General features: G+C 37.9%; 4 protein-coding genes and 1 long non-coding RNA gene across 10 annotated transcripts; 3 read left to right on the top strand and 2 right to left on the bottom strand.

The window, feature by feature from the left end:
- The first annotated feature begins 286 nt into the window (after positions 1 to 286).
- Positions 287 to 5,779, top strand: LOC105690661 (CUE domain-containing protein 2-A). Of its 5 annotated transcripts, none has more exons than XM_020855016.2 (5): positions 287 to 488; positions 1,075 to 1,164; positions 1,782 to 2,118; positions 2,200 to 2,376; positions 2,464 to 5,779. In XM_020855016.2, exons 2-5 carry the CDS (start codon positions 1,076 to 1,078, stop codon positions 2,719 to 2,721), a joined length of 861 nt encoding a protein of 286 aa, XP_020710675.1. In that variant the 5' UTR covers positions 287 to 488; position 1,075; the 3' UTR covers positions 2,722 to 5,779. The 5 variants fall into 5 exon arrangements, with proteins under 5 accessions (XP_020710675.1, XP_020710674.1, XP_012264089.1 ...); XM_020855015.2 differs by having other exon boundaries at positions 394 to 500; XM_012408666.3 differs by lacking the exon at positions 287 to 488 and adding an exon at positions 586 to 723 and having other exon boundaries at positions 2,203 to 2,376.
- LOC125502211 lies at positions 1,172 to 17,024 on the bottom strand. The gene is made up of 3 exons (XR_007280061.1): positions 16,898 to 17,024; positions 2,152 to 2,388; positions 1,172 to 1,694 (listed from the first exon to the last, which is right to left on the bottom strand). It is a non-coding gene; the product is annotated as an uncharacterized LOC125502211 (long non-coding RNA).
- On the bottom strand, positions 6,589 to 10,692 carry LOC105690590 (chromatin-remodeling complex ATPase chain Iswi). Its single transcript, XM_012408520.3, has one exon. The coding sequence runs from the start codon at positions 10,306 to 10,308 to the stop codon at positions 7,273 to 7,275; it is 3,036 nt and encodes a 1,011-aa protein (XP_012263943.1). The 5' UTR covers positions 10,309 to 10,692; the 3' UTR covers positions 6,589 to 7,272.
- Positions 10,719 to 11,715, top strand: LOC105690591 (NADH dehydrogenase [ubiquinone] 1 alpha subcomplex assembly factor 3). Its single transcript, XM_012408521.3, has 3 exons — positions 10,719 to 10,951; positions 11,040 to 11,157; positions 11,247 to 11,715. Exons 1-3 carry the CDS (start codon positions 10,893 to 10,895, stop codon positions 11,646 to 11,648), a joined length of 579 nt encoding a protein of 192 aa, XP_012263944.2. The 5' UTR covers positions 10,719 to 10,892; the 3' UTR covers positions 11,649 to 11,715.
- On the top strand, positions 11,983 to 16,953 carry LOC105690589 (protein RRP5 homolog). Of its 2 annotated transcripts, none has more exons than XM_012408518.3 (6): positions 11,983 to 12,122; positions 12,216 to 12,285; positions 12,378 to 12,942; positions 13,058 to 16,294; positions 16,442 to 16,607; positions 16,688 to 16,953. In XM_012408518.3, the coding sequence occupies exons 2-6, from the start codon at positions 12,223 to 12,225 to the stop codon at positions 16,851 to 16,853; spliced, it is 4,197 nt and encodes a 1,398-aa protein (XP_012263941.2). In that variant the 5' UTR covers positions 11,983 to 12,122; positions 12,216 to 12,222; the 3' UTR covers positions 16,854 to 16,953. The 2 variants fall into 2 exon arrangements, with proteins under 2 accessions (XP_012263941.2, XP_012263942.2); XM_012408519.3 differs by having other exon boundaries at positions 12,025 to 12,122; positions 12,223 to 12,285.
- Positions 17,025 to 17,112: the final 88 nt, after the last annotated feature.

Below are 17,112 nucleotides of genomic sequence, written 5' to 3'. Positions count from 1 at the left end.
TAAACAACATTCGGCAATCGATATCCCGCGTATACCGGTCAAGGCTGAGTGTAAGATATTATTCTTACCGGTACAGAATGAGGAAAAAAAAACCTGAATTTTACGAATGATTTCGCACATCGATATCAAGCACTTCAGGTTCGTTACTAAAATAATGAAAAATACCTCGCCCCTCCGTAAAGTTCGACGATCAAACGTAGCGCGGATAAATTTGCCCTACTTCGGTGAAATTTCACCTTGTGCTTTCCCTTGTGTGTTTGTTTATTTTCAATTTGCCTCACGATCAGTTAACCGGGACGCGCCGAAGCTCACCTTTGACGACGTGTCATATGTATTATAATCGTTCGTTAAGAAATGGTAACTTAACTATCAAAAGGGTAGCCGCGAATATATTGCGCATTGTTTACTCGTAACTCATCTATTCAGTTCGTCGGTCGCTGCGTTCTATTTGTGCGGCAAACCCTAGTCACTCGTTTGTATAAGGATAGGTGGGTACGCAGGTAGGTATTGATCGTGTTTTCACAAGGGTGACCCGAAAGGGGTTGTAGATTTGAAGAGCCCCAATTCCCGTGATGCCTTGCGCGTGGTTGGGTCGTTAGGTGGCGTTAGCTTCGCATCACCCCTCCTACGTAGCTGTCAAATTGCGAAACGTTGTTTGTATACGAAATTTTTATCGGTATTTAGTGTCAATCGGTTGAAAGTGTGTTGATCTGACAGTGGCGGGTTAGTATAAATGAAAGCAATGCTTGTTGTTGATTGAAATCTCTACTCTTATCTGGTATTAGTTATTCTTGAATAATACCGGTGATGTTTGTGGAGTGTAGAGCTGTCATTTTTTTTCTTTATTGTTAGGGTTTTGCTTGATTTAATTCTGCCACACTTCAATTTATCAATAATTCACAACAATCTCGGGGTTAAATCGTTCTGAAAATCCCCTTCAAATTAAGAATATTCTAGGAAAATACAATTTTCATTCTTTTTTTTTTCTCTCTTTTACTTAACCTATCCGCTACGGATATTCGATGACTGTGTTACGATAAACATATGAATTTATGTACTGTTATTTTATTGTAGAATGAATCGAACAATGGATGAGAAAGAGGAGCTAGTAAAGAAGTCGCTTTTCAGTTTTGTAAGAAAACAAGTTCCAACTGCTCAATTGAGGTAAGGATCCTCATTACCTTAAATCATCAGGGTGGAACAATGCTTATATTTATGAATAAGATGACACAAGAACTTAAATTCCCCTCTGTACGACTTGAAAATAAACTTGAGCCGTCTATAGATTATAATTAATAACTTTAAATATAATTAGAGAATAAAAAAAAAAGTTTTTACACTGTTATTTTATATTTTATCTTATAAATGCATACATGAGGGGAATAATTCATGATCATCACAGGTCATAATCTTTCCACATCAATAGACAGAACAGTGAACATTCCTCACATGTATTCTCTATAAGCATCCGTATAGTTGAAAAATTCTGTTCTTCACCTGGCTGGTTAAATAATAATACGCCAAGTATGGTATAATTACCTACTATCGGTTGTTAGTTATTCAAGAAGTATTGTTTTGTTTTTATGTAAATAAAGCAAAACCGGTTAAACGGTGCGTCCCATCAATGTTCAGAGCCATTGAACCATAGATTTTGGCTCTAAGTAGATTCCATTTCACTGATTTGCCATCCTATGCTGAAACGTGTAATGCAGAGAATTTTGAAAAACAATTGTAGTGAAACTGTTTCGGAGTTTTAATTGATCTTGTTACAATAATTGCAGTCTGATAGATGACATAGTTCTGAGTTATGTCGTGAGCATGGTTGAAGAAAATGCTTTGGAAGAGGATTTGGACGTTGAGGGATTGTGCGAGATGGTCTCTGCCTGCCTTCCTGAGTTCTCAACAATTGACAAAGATGCGGTATCGAAATGGCTATCAGAGATTGAAAATGAACTGAGACGAGGAAATAAATCTGGTGGGGATTCTCAACCTCATGATCCATTGAGTCAAATTAGTTTGACGGCATTTTTGCCTCCCGAAGCTCAGAGAACGAGGGTACATCATCTATCGGAAACGAGTGATGCTGGCAGTGATTCTAGCGGCGAATATTTTGCTGAAGTAAGTCAGATGCAGAAGTTCTTTTCACCTTACCGTACTGCAGATGCGTTCGATGGAGATTGATATCCATTGTTGTTGCAGCAGGAATCAACGTGGCATCAGGTTGCACTTCTCCAGGAAATGTTTCCCGGAGCAAGTCCAGCGGAAGCTCGACATTGTCTGGCTGTTGCTGGTGGTGATATTGCAAAGGCAGCTCAACTCGCTTTGCACAGACAAGAGGCTGGACAGAGTCTCGTTGGCAATCTTACTTTTCTCACAGTACGTCAAATCCTGTTACATAAATATTTTACACAAATTAATCGATTCAATAGGAATACTCTACGACGAATTTCAAACTTCTTTCAGCCGAGTGTTCGCAATAAGGCGCGAGTGAATGACGAAGAATTGAAATCTCGCATAATTGCTCGTTATAGTTACGTGGATCGTGACAATGCCGCTCGAGAGCATCGCCCTGTGGCTCCCAAGACAGAACCAAAAAAAATGGTTCGCTATTTGGACAACAAAATAGTAAGTGTGAAAGGTGAAAGATATACGGAAGTGCGACGAGGGGACGACGATGAGGGGAACGAGGGAGGTAGAAAGAGGGGGCACAGTCGTCCGTAACCAGCCCCTTTGCCTCCCCCCCCTGATCCACCCCCTTGGAGGCATCTGATTTTATATCTTACTTGAATTGAAGCCCTTCTTAGCTGAACTTAAGAGTATAATCAACTGACGATGCTAAATAATAATAAAAATGGTACAACTTTGTTTTTTCTCTTTTAACAATTTCTCAACGTGTGTTTGCTATTTGTTTGAATATGATTGCCTCTGTGTTAATTTTCATCGATAATCAACCACAGTTTTGTTATTATCCAGCAGCTCGACTTATACTCTTAGACCAAGCTCGCGATGGCCATCAGTTAATTATCGTTAATATATTAAAATCGAAATAGACATCTCAACTACCAAAAGGAATGTAGAAAGTGTCAAGAATAGACCTGCTTTCGAACAACGCTACGTTTCTTTGGCCATTATAAACCGAACAAGTTTATAAGAGCCGTTGACTCGATCAAAAAACTTATTCTCTTTTAGTTTCAAACCTCAACTGCGGTATCTGTGAACCTAATAATTCTAATACATTTTTGTTGCAACAGAAATATTTGATACATTCGGCATTTTCTGTTGTTGTTATGATGATTATTATTATTACTATTATTACTATTACTATTATTAGCTATTATTACGATCATTATTACTGTCGTTATAATCAACATCATTGCTGCCAATAATCTCAATTTTTTTCAGAAACTAATACAGTGTGTGTAGTATCGAAAGTAAATATAGCGTAATAGATCGCGAACTTTTCTATATTAGCACGCCGTGGCATAAAGTTTATCATTGATTGCGCTGACATAAATCATGTATCACGCACAGTATGATATTCGTTGCGCAATGGCTTCGAAAAGTTGGAAAAAAAAAAAAAAAAAAAACGTACGGCAGCTGCAAAAATTTGCAACTACCCATGATAGGCCAATCAATCGGTTGATCGTGAGTGACAATTCGAAGCCGCTAAACACAATAAATTTAATCACCTGGTAATTTAATCTGCATCAGCAACAACCGATTCGAACCGACTTTCTGTTCACTTCAATACGCTAAGATCCTACACTCGGAATAGGGGAGCATTGGCACCGTCGATATAGAGAATTATAAAGTACGGTAAAATATTTCCCAATATTTCACGAACGTCTGTGATGATCTGAACTTGCTAAATATTCCCAATTATTGAAATCGTTATTCGTCTTGGATACCGCTGCATAATTACTGCGAGCATTTTTTTTTTATTTGCTTTTATTTTCACTTCATGAAAAATTCCACGTGGAAATTTTTTTTTTTCTTTTAATTTGTCCATAGCGAGCATTTGACGGTTTATTTTGTGGTATGCATTTTAATACGCAAGGGGGTTGAATACGCGGTTCCGAGATACTACCGCGTATCCAATATGGTGCAGTATACAATTTGAAGATGAAATGACCAATTTTTTTGTTTTGCTCCTTTTTTCTCTGGCACACAACTCCCGCGACGAACGTATACAGTTATAGCGTATTGTTTATTAGTTATGTAAGTCGTAAGATCAAACCTAGAAATATTCTCAAATATAGACAGCGGCGGTTTGGTAGTTCTAGCCGCTGAGAATCATGAATTATATTAAGTAATAAGACTTATAATTAAAATTTGCAAATGACTAAAATACGCAACAAAAGTAATCACCCAATCGATTATTTAGTTTTTAGTTTTGTAGTAACTTTTTCTCATTAGCCTGCAGCGATTACTAAAATTTATCCGGAAGCCATAATGCGCTAATGTGACATAAATTTTAGCTGTCTTTGGATAATATTGAAATTATTTTTTGTGTTCTAGTCGATAAATTATCGAGTTTAAGCTATACCATTCAATTTTCGATTATTAATTTTAATTACTTCTTTTCGATTCTTTTATTATGTCGATCTAAGAAAATCGTGCCGATTATTTTTTACTCTCGCTACTCGACTGTAGAACATTTTGAAATAATGTTGGAGTTTTTCGAAAATTATTATCAGACACGTCCTGCCGATCGGATAGTTTTCGTTTCTTTTTTCCTCATTACAGATTATCGGTCGAAATTTTTCATATTCAGTTTTGCGGAATTATTTAAGGGCTTAAAAATCGACATGATTTCAATCATAATTAGAATATTGGATTTTTTAACGGAAATATGACCTTTTGACTCTCAAGATATCGTTCCCAGTGTTTATTTATTAGGTAGATGTACAATTGACGTTGTATGACCGAACGTGAAAGTGATTGATGAATTCAAGTTCTGGTGTAGGCATTAGGTAGGCAATAAAATGCGTATAATATATTTAGGCTGAATTATAAATTTTTTGCTTACCATGCCACACGTTGTACCAGTATTACTATTGTTGTTATTAATTATTAACAAAAAAAAAAATTTTAATCTATAATAGAACATCCATGATATGATGCTCGATCAATAAATAACACATTGCATATTAAACATTAGAAATGTGACAAAGCATCGGAAGTGATCTATCTTACGAAATGCACTTACAGTGATCTGTATTCGACAAATTGAAACACTGCAATGCAATGAGATATTTTAACCTGCGATCGTATTTTTTATTCTTTTATTATAAGTATCTGTATTCCTTTTGTAATTAGGTATATTCAAAAATTATATCAAATTGTTTATAAATCGTACGTATGTTTTTCTTTCGTTATAGTTGATCTACTAAAGTGTGTCAAAATCTGGAAGTGGATTTTTTACTTAACAAAAAGTAACGAGTCATAACGTGACATTCGAGGTCGGAAATCTTGCAATCCTGTAGTTAGCAGAATACTTGATTACGAATTTGATGATTTCGGAAAGATTTCCATTTTTAGATTTTGCTGCCATTAGCGCATCAAAACGTCTTGCAATGTTTTAAAAGTGTTGCAATAAGGGCCGGTCCTTGCCATAACTAATTAAATATTGTGTATGTGGAATTTGAAATGAAATTCTAGATATAAACTGAATTTGTGATGAGCTGAAGCGAACGCACTAGCAAATCAGTTCAATTATTATCATTAATCGATACCGTTTTACCGAACGGTACACGTAAGCATTTCGAAAAAAAAACAGCTAGAAGTCAGTTTTACATTCGTACGAATGACGTTCTGACTCGCGTTCTTAAACAGGGAGTTCGTCATGCTACTATTAATTAAACGTGTAATACCATAAGATATGAAAAATAAGATTAAGATGACAGTTAATAAAAACATACATATTCATATATACATATATATATATATCCACAATGTATATATGCATCAATATGTATATACGTATGTATATTATATAGGTATATATATATATATTTAAATCTATATTACAGATATTCAGTATACATACGCATACCGTATCAAATAATTTCTGCATTATTACTGTTTAAGATAATATCATTATCACCATAATACTCTCCGATATGCTTCTGCATCGATCCCGAAGTATCCTGGTTTTCAAAATAGCTGGATTGTTAATGCATTGAACGAAACTTCAGGCATTTCTGAACCCAAAGTTGGAACGAAAAGGTTGCGAACAGCCAACAAATCAACCAACAAATTTTCCAGGTAGTCATTGAAATGATTTGTTCGGTTGGCTGAGAGCAAGTGTGACTCAAAGATTTCTTAGATAAGAAGTATATTTGATGAGAAGATGTACCGAATCCTTTTTCAAGTGTGAAATACGAAGAGTTGATTTCCATCGTATTTAGATTGAGTCGAATACAAGAATGATTAAATAGTTTTAAAAATTTCTACGCAACGTACGTACGAATTACGTGCGTTTAACGCAAAATATGTATTATTATTATACATATATACATAAATATAATTGTAGAAATATAATTGATTGTGAATTAATTTTAGGTATAAATCAAATACTACGATGTATCTCGTTTAATATTTTTTATTTTTCTCTGCTCCTCGTTGAGGATTCTCAAATTCAATAAACGTGATAGTAAACACAAATTATAAATATCATTCCCGAGACCATTTTCACAGCATACAGTGTCTAATTCTAACAATGAGTGAGAGTTTCCTAGCAGAAATTCGTGAGCTGGAAAATACGAGACATTCATTCCTAAGTATTGTGAATGCAAACAATGAACGGTTTTATTATTTTTTCTTAAATACTTAATAATAGAATTCTACATGCATTCGACGAGCAACCGGTCTAATCAGACTGCGCATTGATTAAAGTGATTCCAAATATTACATTGATGTATAAAATAAGGGACAAGTATCGTTCGTTTCAAGATAAGCTAAGTATTTGTTACTCAATTCACTCTTTTTGAGAAAAATTTCATTCTCAACGAGCTCATTGATCCGCTACTGAATATTCAAATTGTACAATTCAAACGAGTCACTCTATGCTGATGATACAATGGGATGAATAATTCCTTGAATACTGATGAACACCTTGAGTTGGAAGAAAAAAAAACCTATAAATCTTAGTTTCGAAGCATTGCATTACATTTACAATTTAAAAAATTTAATTTATCTGACACTGTTTAGAGTGACACTGGATATTATAATTACGGGGATTGTGCATGATGATTGCATTTTTCTATTGATTTACTTCTTCTTCTTTCTAGGCTTATCTTGCGGTGCTGGAAGATTTTCTTGCTTCCGTTTAGACGCCGGTTTCGATCCAATACTTCCACCCTTCTTCCGTCTTTCTTGTCTCTCTCTTTCTTCTAGCTCCAGATTCTCACGTTCTATCAATGTTATCAATGTGTTACATCTTCTTTGCAACTCCAAAGCTGTTCTTGACTTGACAAACCAATCGAAGCGAAACTGAGGCGCGGACCTCACAGTTGCCCTCAATTCTTCGTAGACATTTTCTTTATCAAAACCAAGCTTATGCAACATGCATACTAAGAATCTATCCTCCTCTTCTGTATAATTTTTTCCCTTGTTCGTTCCGTAGGCTATTCTCAGCTGATGGAAAGGTGCTCTATATCTCGCCATTTTGGCATCAAGAGCCTTTTTGATACCGGCACGTCTCTGGATTTTTGCTTCTCCCCTTTCAATCTGCGCCATCACTCTGTCTATGTCTTGAAGTTCGTGACAACGTTCCCAAAATACTGCGGAATACTCCATCACTTCTTCCGGCGATTTGCCTTCCACATCCTTAGCAATGTTCTCGATGTCATCCCTTCCATACTTTTCATTTGCTTTGATGAATTGATTAAAATCCCTTTTTGTCCAATTCGTGAAACCCTGAGTAAGCAGTTTTTCTTTTTCAGCCAACTCCTCGTCGGTGAGTGGCTGTGCATCGTCGATCTTCCTTTGCTCTTCTTTCTGAATCCTTCCCGCATCAGAGCCGAGTTCAGGATTTTTTGGAACTTTATATCCAACAGTCTGTCTGAAATAGTAGATCTCCTGATCGAGTAGCTCGAATAATCTCGGCGGGAAAAACTGAAAGTCTTGTACAATCGGTTGCTTTGGTGGTCTTGGCGCTTTTGGAGCCTTTGGTTCTGAAACTCTCAGTGCTTCTCTGAAGTAAGCATCAACCGCATAGTTTGCTTTTCTCTCACGCTTTGGGGGTTCAATCCAGTTTCCTATTCCCAATATTTTCTGTTTCTCTCTGTAGTCCTCTCCTTCGAATTGATAGACCGAATCCGTCGGAGCATCGACAGTGAAATTTCTCAAAGAAGACTCACCCAAAGTTTCTAACTTCTCTTTCATTTCTGCTGTTTTTGCTTCTCCTTTCTGGAGAATAGTATCTATATCTTCATCCGTTATAGCGCTATCCTTGGAAGCGAATACTTCGTTAGCCCCATGCCTGATCATGTTCAGCATCTCATCCTTGTTCAAAGCAGTTTGTTTCGCATCGACTAATCTTCCCTGTTGAATAACAAGTTTGTCTAAACGTAACTTGACTTCAGCTCGTTCCACAATCTTCTCTTCCACTGTATTCTCGGTTATGAATCTGAATACTCGCACTTGTTTTTGCTGTCCGATACGATGCGCTCGATCCATAGCCTGCAGATCCATCTGAGGATTCCAATCGGAATCATAGATGATCACAACATCAGCAGTAGCTAAATTTATACCGAGACCTCCAGCTCTGGTGGACAACATGAAAATGAATTTTTCACTCCCTGGTGCGTTGTACTCGTTTATTTGACGCTGTCGATCTTCATGTGCCGTGTTACCATCCAATCGACAGTATTGGAAATTTCTCCAATGACAGTAGTCCTCCAAAATGTCAAGCATTCTTGTCATTTGACTGAATATCAGGATTCTAGACTCTTGCTGCTGTAACTTGGGCAGAAGTTTGTCAAGGATGACCATCTTACCGCAATTGTAAACCAAATGTTCATCAGTTGTGTATGGTGGACCTGGCTCAGCTCCGTCGAATAGATAGGGATGATTACAGCACTTTCGCAGCTGCATCAAAATATTTTGTAGCCTCATTTTTTCGATTTTTCCAGCTCCATTCACAATGTCTATGTCCTTCATCAGTACCTTAGTATACCATTCTCTTTGCATCTTACTCAATCCAATGTAAACTTTGATTTCCTTCTTTGGCTTGAGTCCCTTTTCCACCTCAGCCTTGAGACGTCTAAGAAGAAATGGTCTCAATACTGCGTGCAGTCTTTCGACTAACGAATTATCGCCAAGGAAGCTGTTTGTATTGAACCAAGAGTCGAAGTCATCTGAGCTATTGAACACGTCCGGAAGTAAGAAGTTCAAGAGTGACCAAAGTTCATGAAGATTATTTTGTAGCGGTGTTCCAGTCAATAAAAGTCTGTTCGCAGTCTTGAACTCACGCAATATTTCTGACAACTTTGATTTTTCATTCTTGATTCGATGAGCCTCATCTATAACCATGTATCTCCAATTGAACTTTTTGAATACTGATTTTTCTTTGATGACCATTTCATAGGAAGTAACGCATACATCCCATTCCCCAGGCATCATCACATCTCTGATAAATGTGTTTCTTGTCTCTGCGTCTCCGATAAGACACACTGCTCTGAGCGAAGGGCACCATTTTTTAAACTCATTCATCCAATTGGCTAAGGTTGATTTTGGAACAATCACAATGTGGGGTCCTGGGATGCTCCGAAAGTGTTTCATGTACCCCAGCAAAGAAATAGTCTGCAATGTCTTCCCCAAACCCATCTCATCAGCAAGTATACCATTGATTCCATTCTCATATAGTGAAATCATCCAATTGAGACCACGTATTTGATAGTCTCTGAGTTCTCCGGACTTAATATAATGTGGGGAAGATTCAAACCGGGTTGTTGGAGCTACGCTAACATTACTTTCAGCCAGAAGCTCCTCATCTTCTTCCTGTTCGGTTTTACGGTGTCTAAGATCAGCCGAAGTGTCACCCTTAACAGGAACTTCAACTGGCTGCTTACGAGGTCTTCCTGCTTTAACTTTGAGTGGGCTAGCGGCTTTATCTTTCTGATTATTCGTCATGAAGTGAGAAAATATCTCAGTTTGTTTTAGAAGGTAATCAAACCTCTTGCTTCTATCGGTCTCGAGTTTCGTTTCGAAATCACCACCTCTCGAAGATGTTGTCTCAGCCGAGGAATCATTTGAATTCTCCCCGGCGTCTACCGTATCGGCAGTCTCTTCTGTCTTAGACATTTTTGTGACCGAAAATCACTGTCGTTTCTTTCAACAATAATGCGTTAATATCACGACTTACAACCGTCAACCGGTGCGAAGTATTAGTCAACGGTGACAACACGACGCGGATCAGCAACGTCCCATGAATACACTCGCGAGAGTCATCGCCATCTTACATCTGAGTCCCTCCAAAATCCAAGCCACCGACGAATTTGTGATCACAATTCGGCAGTCAATTCAATTGGGTTTTGACACAGAATTATTAAGAAGCGATTCCGATTCAATTATTGCAATTTTATAGTGGTTGTGGTTTGTTATTAAGTCAGGGATAATTGACGATTCGTAATAATTTAAAAAATATAATCGTACATTCGTACCCACACATGTATGGCAGCGCTAGTGTATAGTACGACGATTACGATAGTATCGAGAATCGAACTGGTAAATTCGGATAAAAACGAGTAGTAAGATATCGTAAAATCTCCGATTATTCCGACTGCCTGCAAGAACGTGAGGAGTTAACTTAACCATTCAACCCCAACTTGCGTCCCGATTGAAATGTTTTAATCCCGGGGGAGATTTAATTTTCTCCTTCTCAAACAATGAAGGCCGTTCGTATGTTCAGCCGCCTAATCTCGGCGAATATAAAACAATCCACGAGGTGAGACTAAAACTGCGAAATAACTATTGTTGATGTACAGCAAGCAAGCGATCATAATAGAGAGATCGTCTTGTATTCTCTTCTTCAGGAAATTTCACGGATCACCAATTGTAAGAGATGGTGCCTATGAAGGGGATGGTAAAACTACACTCTCGATCCTCAACAAGGACTTTGTATATGGACTTATGATAGATTCATATAGTGAGGTATGTTTAATCTTCGAGTGTCTTGAGTTGAGACTATTTTTTATAGCTGGGATAGACATTTAGTTGTTTCATTGAAATTTCTGTTTCAGTCTGGATTCACATTAAATAATGGCATTCGAATCTTAGGGCCTATAGCATTATTCCCACGATCTATCTTGAATTGGAGGGTTAGTGGAATAGCTGAAATAAATGCAGAGTCGCTGTCTCTATTTGCAGTGCTAGAACCTAGGCCGGACGTTTTGGTAATTGGTATCGGCAACTATGAACGTACCACAGAATTTAATAAATTTATTCTGCGATATTCGAAAGAGTTTAACATAAATATGGAAGTTGTTCCAACAAATCAAGCATGTGCAATGTTTAACTTTCTGAATGCAGAGGGAAGGTTTGTTGCTGCAGCTTTATTACCACCTCACCATAGTGAATTGATGCATCATGAAAAAATGGATCATCCCGACGGTGTAAAAGTACTAGAATCTTCTGTGATTTAAAAGTGTACAGAATTGTATAGCTCTCGTAATTAATTTCTAGAATAAAGCTATTTATTTCCTAGGTTCATCTGAGCTTATGTACAGAAAAAAAAAACATCTCAATAGAGTAGCCTTGACAGAACATATCAGGTTATATCTTGCTGTGATATCAACAGGAATACTGAATAGCAAATTTATGCTCATAAAATATTGTTAGGCAATACAAAAGTGGTAAAAACAATGCCATGTTAATAATTGTAAAAAAATAATTGAACACAGCCAATTTATTTACTGAAACATTCAAATTCAACGCGCATCTGCGAAGAGGTCAGTGGGTGCGCGAATTTGAAGGAAACCGTGCGCGCCTCGACTAAGAGCACATGTTGCCGAATATAACCTAAAATTCAAGCTTTCCGCGGTTGCGAGCTCCTGCCGCTACTCTGGTGCACTTGCATATTATTTGGACATAGAAAAGTATTTCTCCGAGGACAAAAGGTACGTCTCTCATAAAAGTGTAGAACACAACTATTTCACTTAGAGATTCTCATGTGTAATGTAACTTCAATCTATTTTCCGTAACCTATGCAGTTTTCAGATGACGTTAAAGAGTTTTCCACGAGGAGGACGTAAGCCTCAAAAACATGTACCCTCAAATAACGTGAGTCAACAAAAAATTCAGATTCTGTTTATTTTCGCGGAATGTTGACTGATTGAATTTTAATTAATTTTTTGTGAATAAAAATGTTGTAGGAAATTGGAAAAAAATCACGCTCGAAGTCACGAGATGCAAAGAATTATTCTACAGCGGCCGAACCCGAAGATTTTCAAGTCGCACATTTGGTAGCACAAACTGCAGACTGTTTGAATTATTCTACTTTGACACAAGGCATGGTTGTCTTGGGACGTGTCCGAGAGGCTAGAGAGTACGACTTAATCATTTCCCTTCCTGGGCGTTTGATTGGTCGAGTGCAGCTAACAGATATAAGCGAAGGATACACAAAGTTATTACAAAATATGATAAATGCACAAGATGGAAGACCACATGACTACAGACCGTTGTCCCAGTTGTTCAAACCAGGAGACTACCTGGTCTGTCATGTTAAGCAATTGAATTTAACGGAGAAATGGAGGGTCTCTTTATCCTTAGAGCCAGAGTTAGTCAACCAGAACTTGGACCGAACTCGTATGATCAAAAGGTCTAGAATTATTGGCTCTGTTTCAAGCATAGAAGAACATGGGTATGTCATCGACTCAGGAGTTGCTAATCTGAGGGTGTTTTTGGCTTCCAAAGATGTCGATGAGGACAAATCATACTGTAAGTACATCATCTTTGATGATGGGTATCGTTTATTCATATTAAGATCAGGATCAAATCATATATTTGATTTTTTTTCTTAGAACTTTTCTCATAGTTTGCACTTCTTCTATAGTTACAGGACAACAGCTGTCTCTCATGATAAAAGAAGTAAAGACTTCGGACTCAGCATCTACGATAACCGTATCAGCAAAGACAAAACACAATAATCAAGCAGTTGCTTCTGACACGCAATTATTAGATGCCCTGATTCCTGGTACCAAATTGGTACTTACTGTGACTAAGATTCTGCCAAATGGATTGCAAGTCAATTTTAATGAGAACAATACTGGTTACATCAACCAGATTTATTTGGATAAACCTTTATCTTCCTACCAAACAAATGGAACCGTACGTGGTACATTATTGTACATTTTGCCAACTGTAAAGTTCGCATATTTTAGTTTGATGAGTCAAGAAGGTGAAACTAACACCTTAAACATCGGCGATATTATGACGTCGGCTGTTCCATTGTGCATAGAGCAAAAAGGAATTCTCTTGAAATTACCAAAGAACCTACGTGGATTCGTACCAATGCGCAGAACTGAAGTTGACTTTCAGAAAATAAACTCAACATTTGCTCCCAAGACAAGACACAAATGTCGTGTATTGAACTATGATTGGTTCGATAGAGTTTACATTTGTTCTATGCAAAAAGAGGTCATGAAGGAGGAACATTTCACCTTAACTAGTTTTGTTCCCGGCGAACTGATTACTGCAGAAATCATTAAAGTTGACATCGAATATGGATCAGTGACTATACTGGTTAATAAAATCAAGGGATATGTTCCTCCAGAACATGTTTGTGACACCGGTGCAAATATGATTGAAATACTACAAGCTGGTCAGACGGTCAAGGCCAGAGTGTTGAGGAACGATATTGAACGAAACAGACTAGTGTGTACAATGAAGCAGTCATTAGTTGAAAGCAATTTACCCATACTGAGGAACATTAAAGAAGCCACCATAGGCTCCCAACATCACGGTACCGTGGTACAAGTGAGAAACACAGGAGTATTGATACAGTTCTTTGGAGATGTGAAGGGGTGGGTGCCACCGAGGCTACTTGGTTGTGCCAGAGATGAAATTAAACGTAGTTTTGCTGTCGGTCAAGTCCAAGCCCCAACGATTGTCAAAATAGATGAAAAGGAGAATAGAATGACCCTGAGTCTATTGGATCTGAAAGACCAAACAGAACGGAAACCAAAAATTTCACTACGCGTTGGTGAGCAAGTAGAATGCGTTGTCACAGAATCTTCTCCACAAGGTGTTTATGTTAACATCCACAAAAACGATGAGAAGGATACAGAATCGGGATATTTACCGGCTGGACATATGGCGCCGAGTTTGGAGGTGGCAAGTTTATTAGCTGCTAGACTGACGCCTGGAGATAAAATTACAGCCACAGTGTTTTCCAACTGCCCTGAGATTATTTTAACTACTTCTTTTACGCCACAAGAAGATTTCACGAATTTCGAGAACCTCAAAGTTGGACAATACCTGCCATGCTCCGTTACAGAGATTTCTAAACATAGTCTGAAAGTCTTATTGCCTATCAATAATTACGATCAATTGGGTATTGTTCCCAATAGTCGTCCAAGCTATGTTGGAATACTTCACATCAATCAAATATTGATTGGTAAAATCATTAACATTAACAAAATTAATAAACAAATTGAACTAACGACCGACTTATATGATCTGTGGCTAGATTCTGTCAAACAAAACTCCGAAATGACTAATGCGGTTGATGTTTTGAGTCTTTACCTGAACAAAGTAAGTGAGCTCCCAGAGTATGACTACTACAAAAGTAGGCCGATATCGAAAGTTACTTTAGGACAGCGTGTAACTGGCAAAGTTGAAAAAGTTACAGAAGATGGTCTCGTTTTATGTTTGAACAATGATTTGCGAGGTACAGTGCGCAAGGATCAATCCAAAAAGGATTTGAAAGTGGGAGATAACGTTACCGGCACAATTCTCTGGATAAATTATGTCTACGAAATTGTGGAAGTAACTCTGAAATCCACAGTGGTGAATCGTATCGCTGCTAAACAGGCCAGTTTACCCTCCAGTATTTTGGGAACACAATTACAGGCTGAAATTGTATTGATCACGAATTGGTTTGTGCTTGTGGTTCTGAAAGGGAAGGAAAATGGAAGATTAGCAGCTCTGCCTGCTCGGAGGCACCTGAATGACGTTGAGCCAGATTTAAAACCTTATGGTATCGGATGTAAACTGAAATGCTTTGTTGTTTTGAAATCCGAAGAATCCAGTCTGCTACCTATTTGCGTCTTATCATCGGTATTTGAAGGACGCAATTTGAAATCGATTCCTAAACCTGCAAATATTGAACAAAAACGGAAGAAACGAGTCGCATCTGAGAAAAATGCACAGACCGTACCAAACAAGAAGGCAAAACTGGACAATTTGGAGCCTGACACGATCACATCATCGATGGAAGTAGAGGATTCAGAAATCAAGTCGGTAAAACATGCCAAGCAGGAGACAACGGAGGAATCTGTGAAAAAAAAGTTTAGGAAATCAAAAGCCAAAGTGGAAAACGAAGTTGTAGTTAAGACAAAGCAGAAAGAGAAAAAAGCAACCGTGGATAAAAAATTAGAAACGAATGATGCGAGCATTCCGGAATGTGGATTTTATTGGGATGCGACTCCAACCCCACAAGAACCACCACCTGCAGAATCATCCAGTGATAGTGAGGAGGAATCAAAGAGTCCGCAGAAAAAAAAGAAATTGAATGCCGCTGAACGCAGAGAACAAGAAAGGCAAAAAGAGCGTGAAATTCGGGAGCGAGAGCAAGCGTTAGCGAGTAATCAGCTCCCAAATTCGCCAGACCAATTCGATCGACTGGTTATGTCAACACCGGACAATTCTTTAATTTGGGTACAGTACATGGCCTACCATCTGCAAGCAACAGAGATAGAAAAAGCAAGAGCTGTTGCCAAAAGAGCAATTAGGACTATCAATTTCCGAGAGGAAGATGAGAAACTAAATGTCTGGCAGGCCTGGCTGAATTTGGAGTCCAGATTTGGTACGTTAGAAACATTGAACGAAGTTTTTCAAGAGGCAGTGCGAACCAATGATGCGTTTAAAATATACGTGCACATGTTAACACTTCACGCCGATGCCAACAGACAATCGGCATTGGAAAAAACAATTACGACCATCACAGGGAAATTCAAACAAAACCCACAATCTTGGATCGAGTGTGGTACTGCGTTGTTGAAAATAGGACTCAAAGATAAATCCAGGCACATAATGCAAAGAGCTTTGCAGTCTCTGCCAGCGCACCAGCGTGAGTAAACTTATATTCTGAATAAAATTTAAGCGAAATCAAAGATTTTTTCAAACTCTATTCAGCCCACATTTGCTTTCTGATAGTCAATAATTTTCATAGATTTGAATTTAAATATTTATCTACTATCTTGTCTCGATTTTTCAGATGTTGACCTGATGGTGAGATTTGCGCAATTGGAAAATAAACATGGAGATAAAGAGAGAGCACAAACATTATTTGAAAAAGTACTGAGCTCGTATCCCAAACGCGTCGATGTGTGGTCCGCTTATGTTGATTCTTTAGTTAAATCCGGTGACATACCAATTGCGAGGTACGGTGCACATTTCATATTTGGTTAGGTTAAATGGAAGTAAATCAATATTGGTTATAACCTTTCGTTTTTCCTTTCAGACAAGTTTTAGACAGAGCGAGTGCCCAAACTCTACCAGCGAGGAAAATGAAAACGATATTCAAGAAGTTTATTACATTCGAAGAAAAGTATGGGACGCCGGAGAACGTTGCCAACGTTCAACAAATGGCCCGAACTTACGTTGAAAATAAATTTGCGGATCAATGAATAAAAAACTTTGTAATTAATAATGCGGTTGACGTATAACTTACCAGAATTATTTGGAAGTGCATCAAGAATATCCAAATAAACCATGTTCGCAGACTCATTTGTACGTTGTATTTTTGAATTTTGATAAAGTTGCCATTGCGCATGCGCCGTACTTGATTCAATATCGAGGACGGAGCGGGAATTTCGCGAGTAGTTCTCTCACTGGGGGGGTTCTCTTGTGAAAACGTCGCGGTCTGTTCTTCACAGTCGGTACGGC

Source organism: Athalia rosae, chromosome 1, assembly GCF_917208135.1.
Source record: "Athalia rosae chromosome 1, iyAthRosa1.1, whole genome shotgun sequence".
Classification (NCBI taxonomy): Eukaryota; Metazoa; Arthropoda; class Insecta; order Hymenoptera; family Athaliidae; genus Athalia; species Athalia rosae.
Note: the sequence above shows the minus strand (reverse complement) of the source record. Positions and strands in the feature narration are given on the sequence as shown.

Coding starts and splice junctions, on each gene's coding strand:
- LOC105690661 (XM_020855016.2), top strand. CDS start 1,076: ATGAATCGAACAATGGATGAGAAAGAGGAGCTAGTAAAGAAGTCGCTT. Junction 1,165..1,781: donor GTTCCAACTGCTCAATTGAG/GTAAGGATCCTC, acceptor CAATAATTGCAG/TCTGATAGATGACATAGTTC. Junction 2,377..2,463: donor GCAATCTTACTTTTCTCACA/GTACGTCAAATC, acceptor AACTTCTTTCAG/CCGAGTGTTCGCAATAAGGC.
- LOC105690590 (XM_012408520.3), bottom strand. CDS start 10,308: ATGTCTAAGACAGAAGAGACTGCCGATACGGTAGACGCCGGGGAGAAT.
- LOC105690591 (XM_012408521.3), top strand. CDS start 10,893: ATGAAGGCCGTTCGTATGTTCAGCCGCCTAATCTCGGCGAATATAAAA. Junction 10,952..11,039: donor AATATAAAACAATCCACGAG/GTGAGACTAAAA, acceptor TCTCTTCTTCAG/GAAATTTCACGGATCACCAA. Junction 11,158..11,246: donor TGATAGATTCATATAGTGAG/GTATGTTTAATC, acceptor TTTCTGTTTCAG/TCTGGATTCACATTAAATAA.
- LOC105690589 (XM_012408518.3), top strand. CDS start 12,223: ATGACGTTAAAGAGTTTTCCACGAGGAGGACGTAAGCCTCAAAAACAT. Junction 12,286..12,377: donor AACATGTACCCTCAAATAAC/GTGAGTCAACAA, acceptor AAAATGTTGTAG/GAAATTGGAAAAAAATCACG. Junction 12,943..13,057: donor CGATGAGGACAAATCATACT/GTAAGTACATCA, acceptor CTTCTTCTATAG/TTACAGGACAACAGCTGTCT.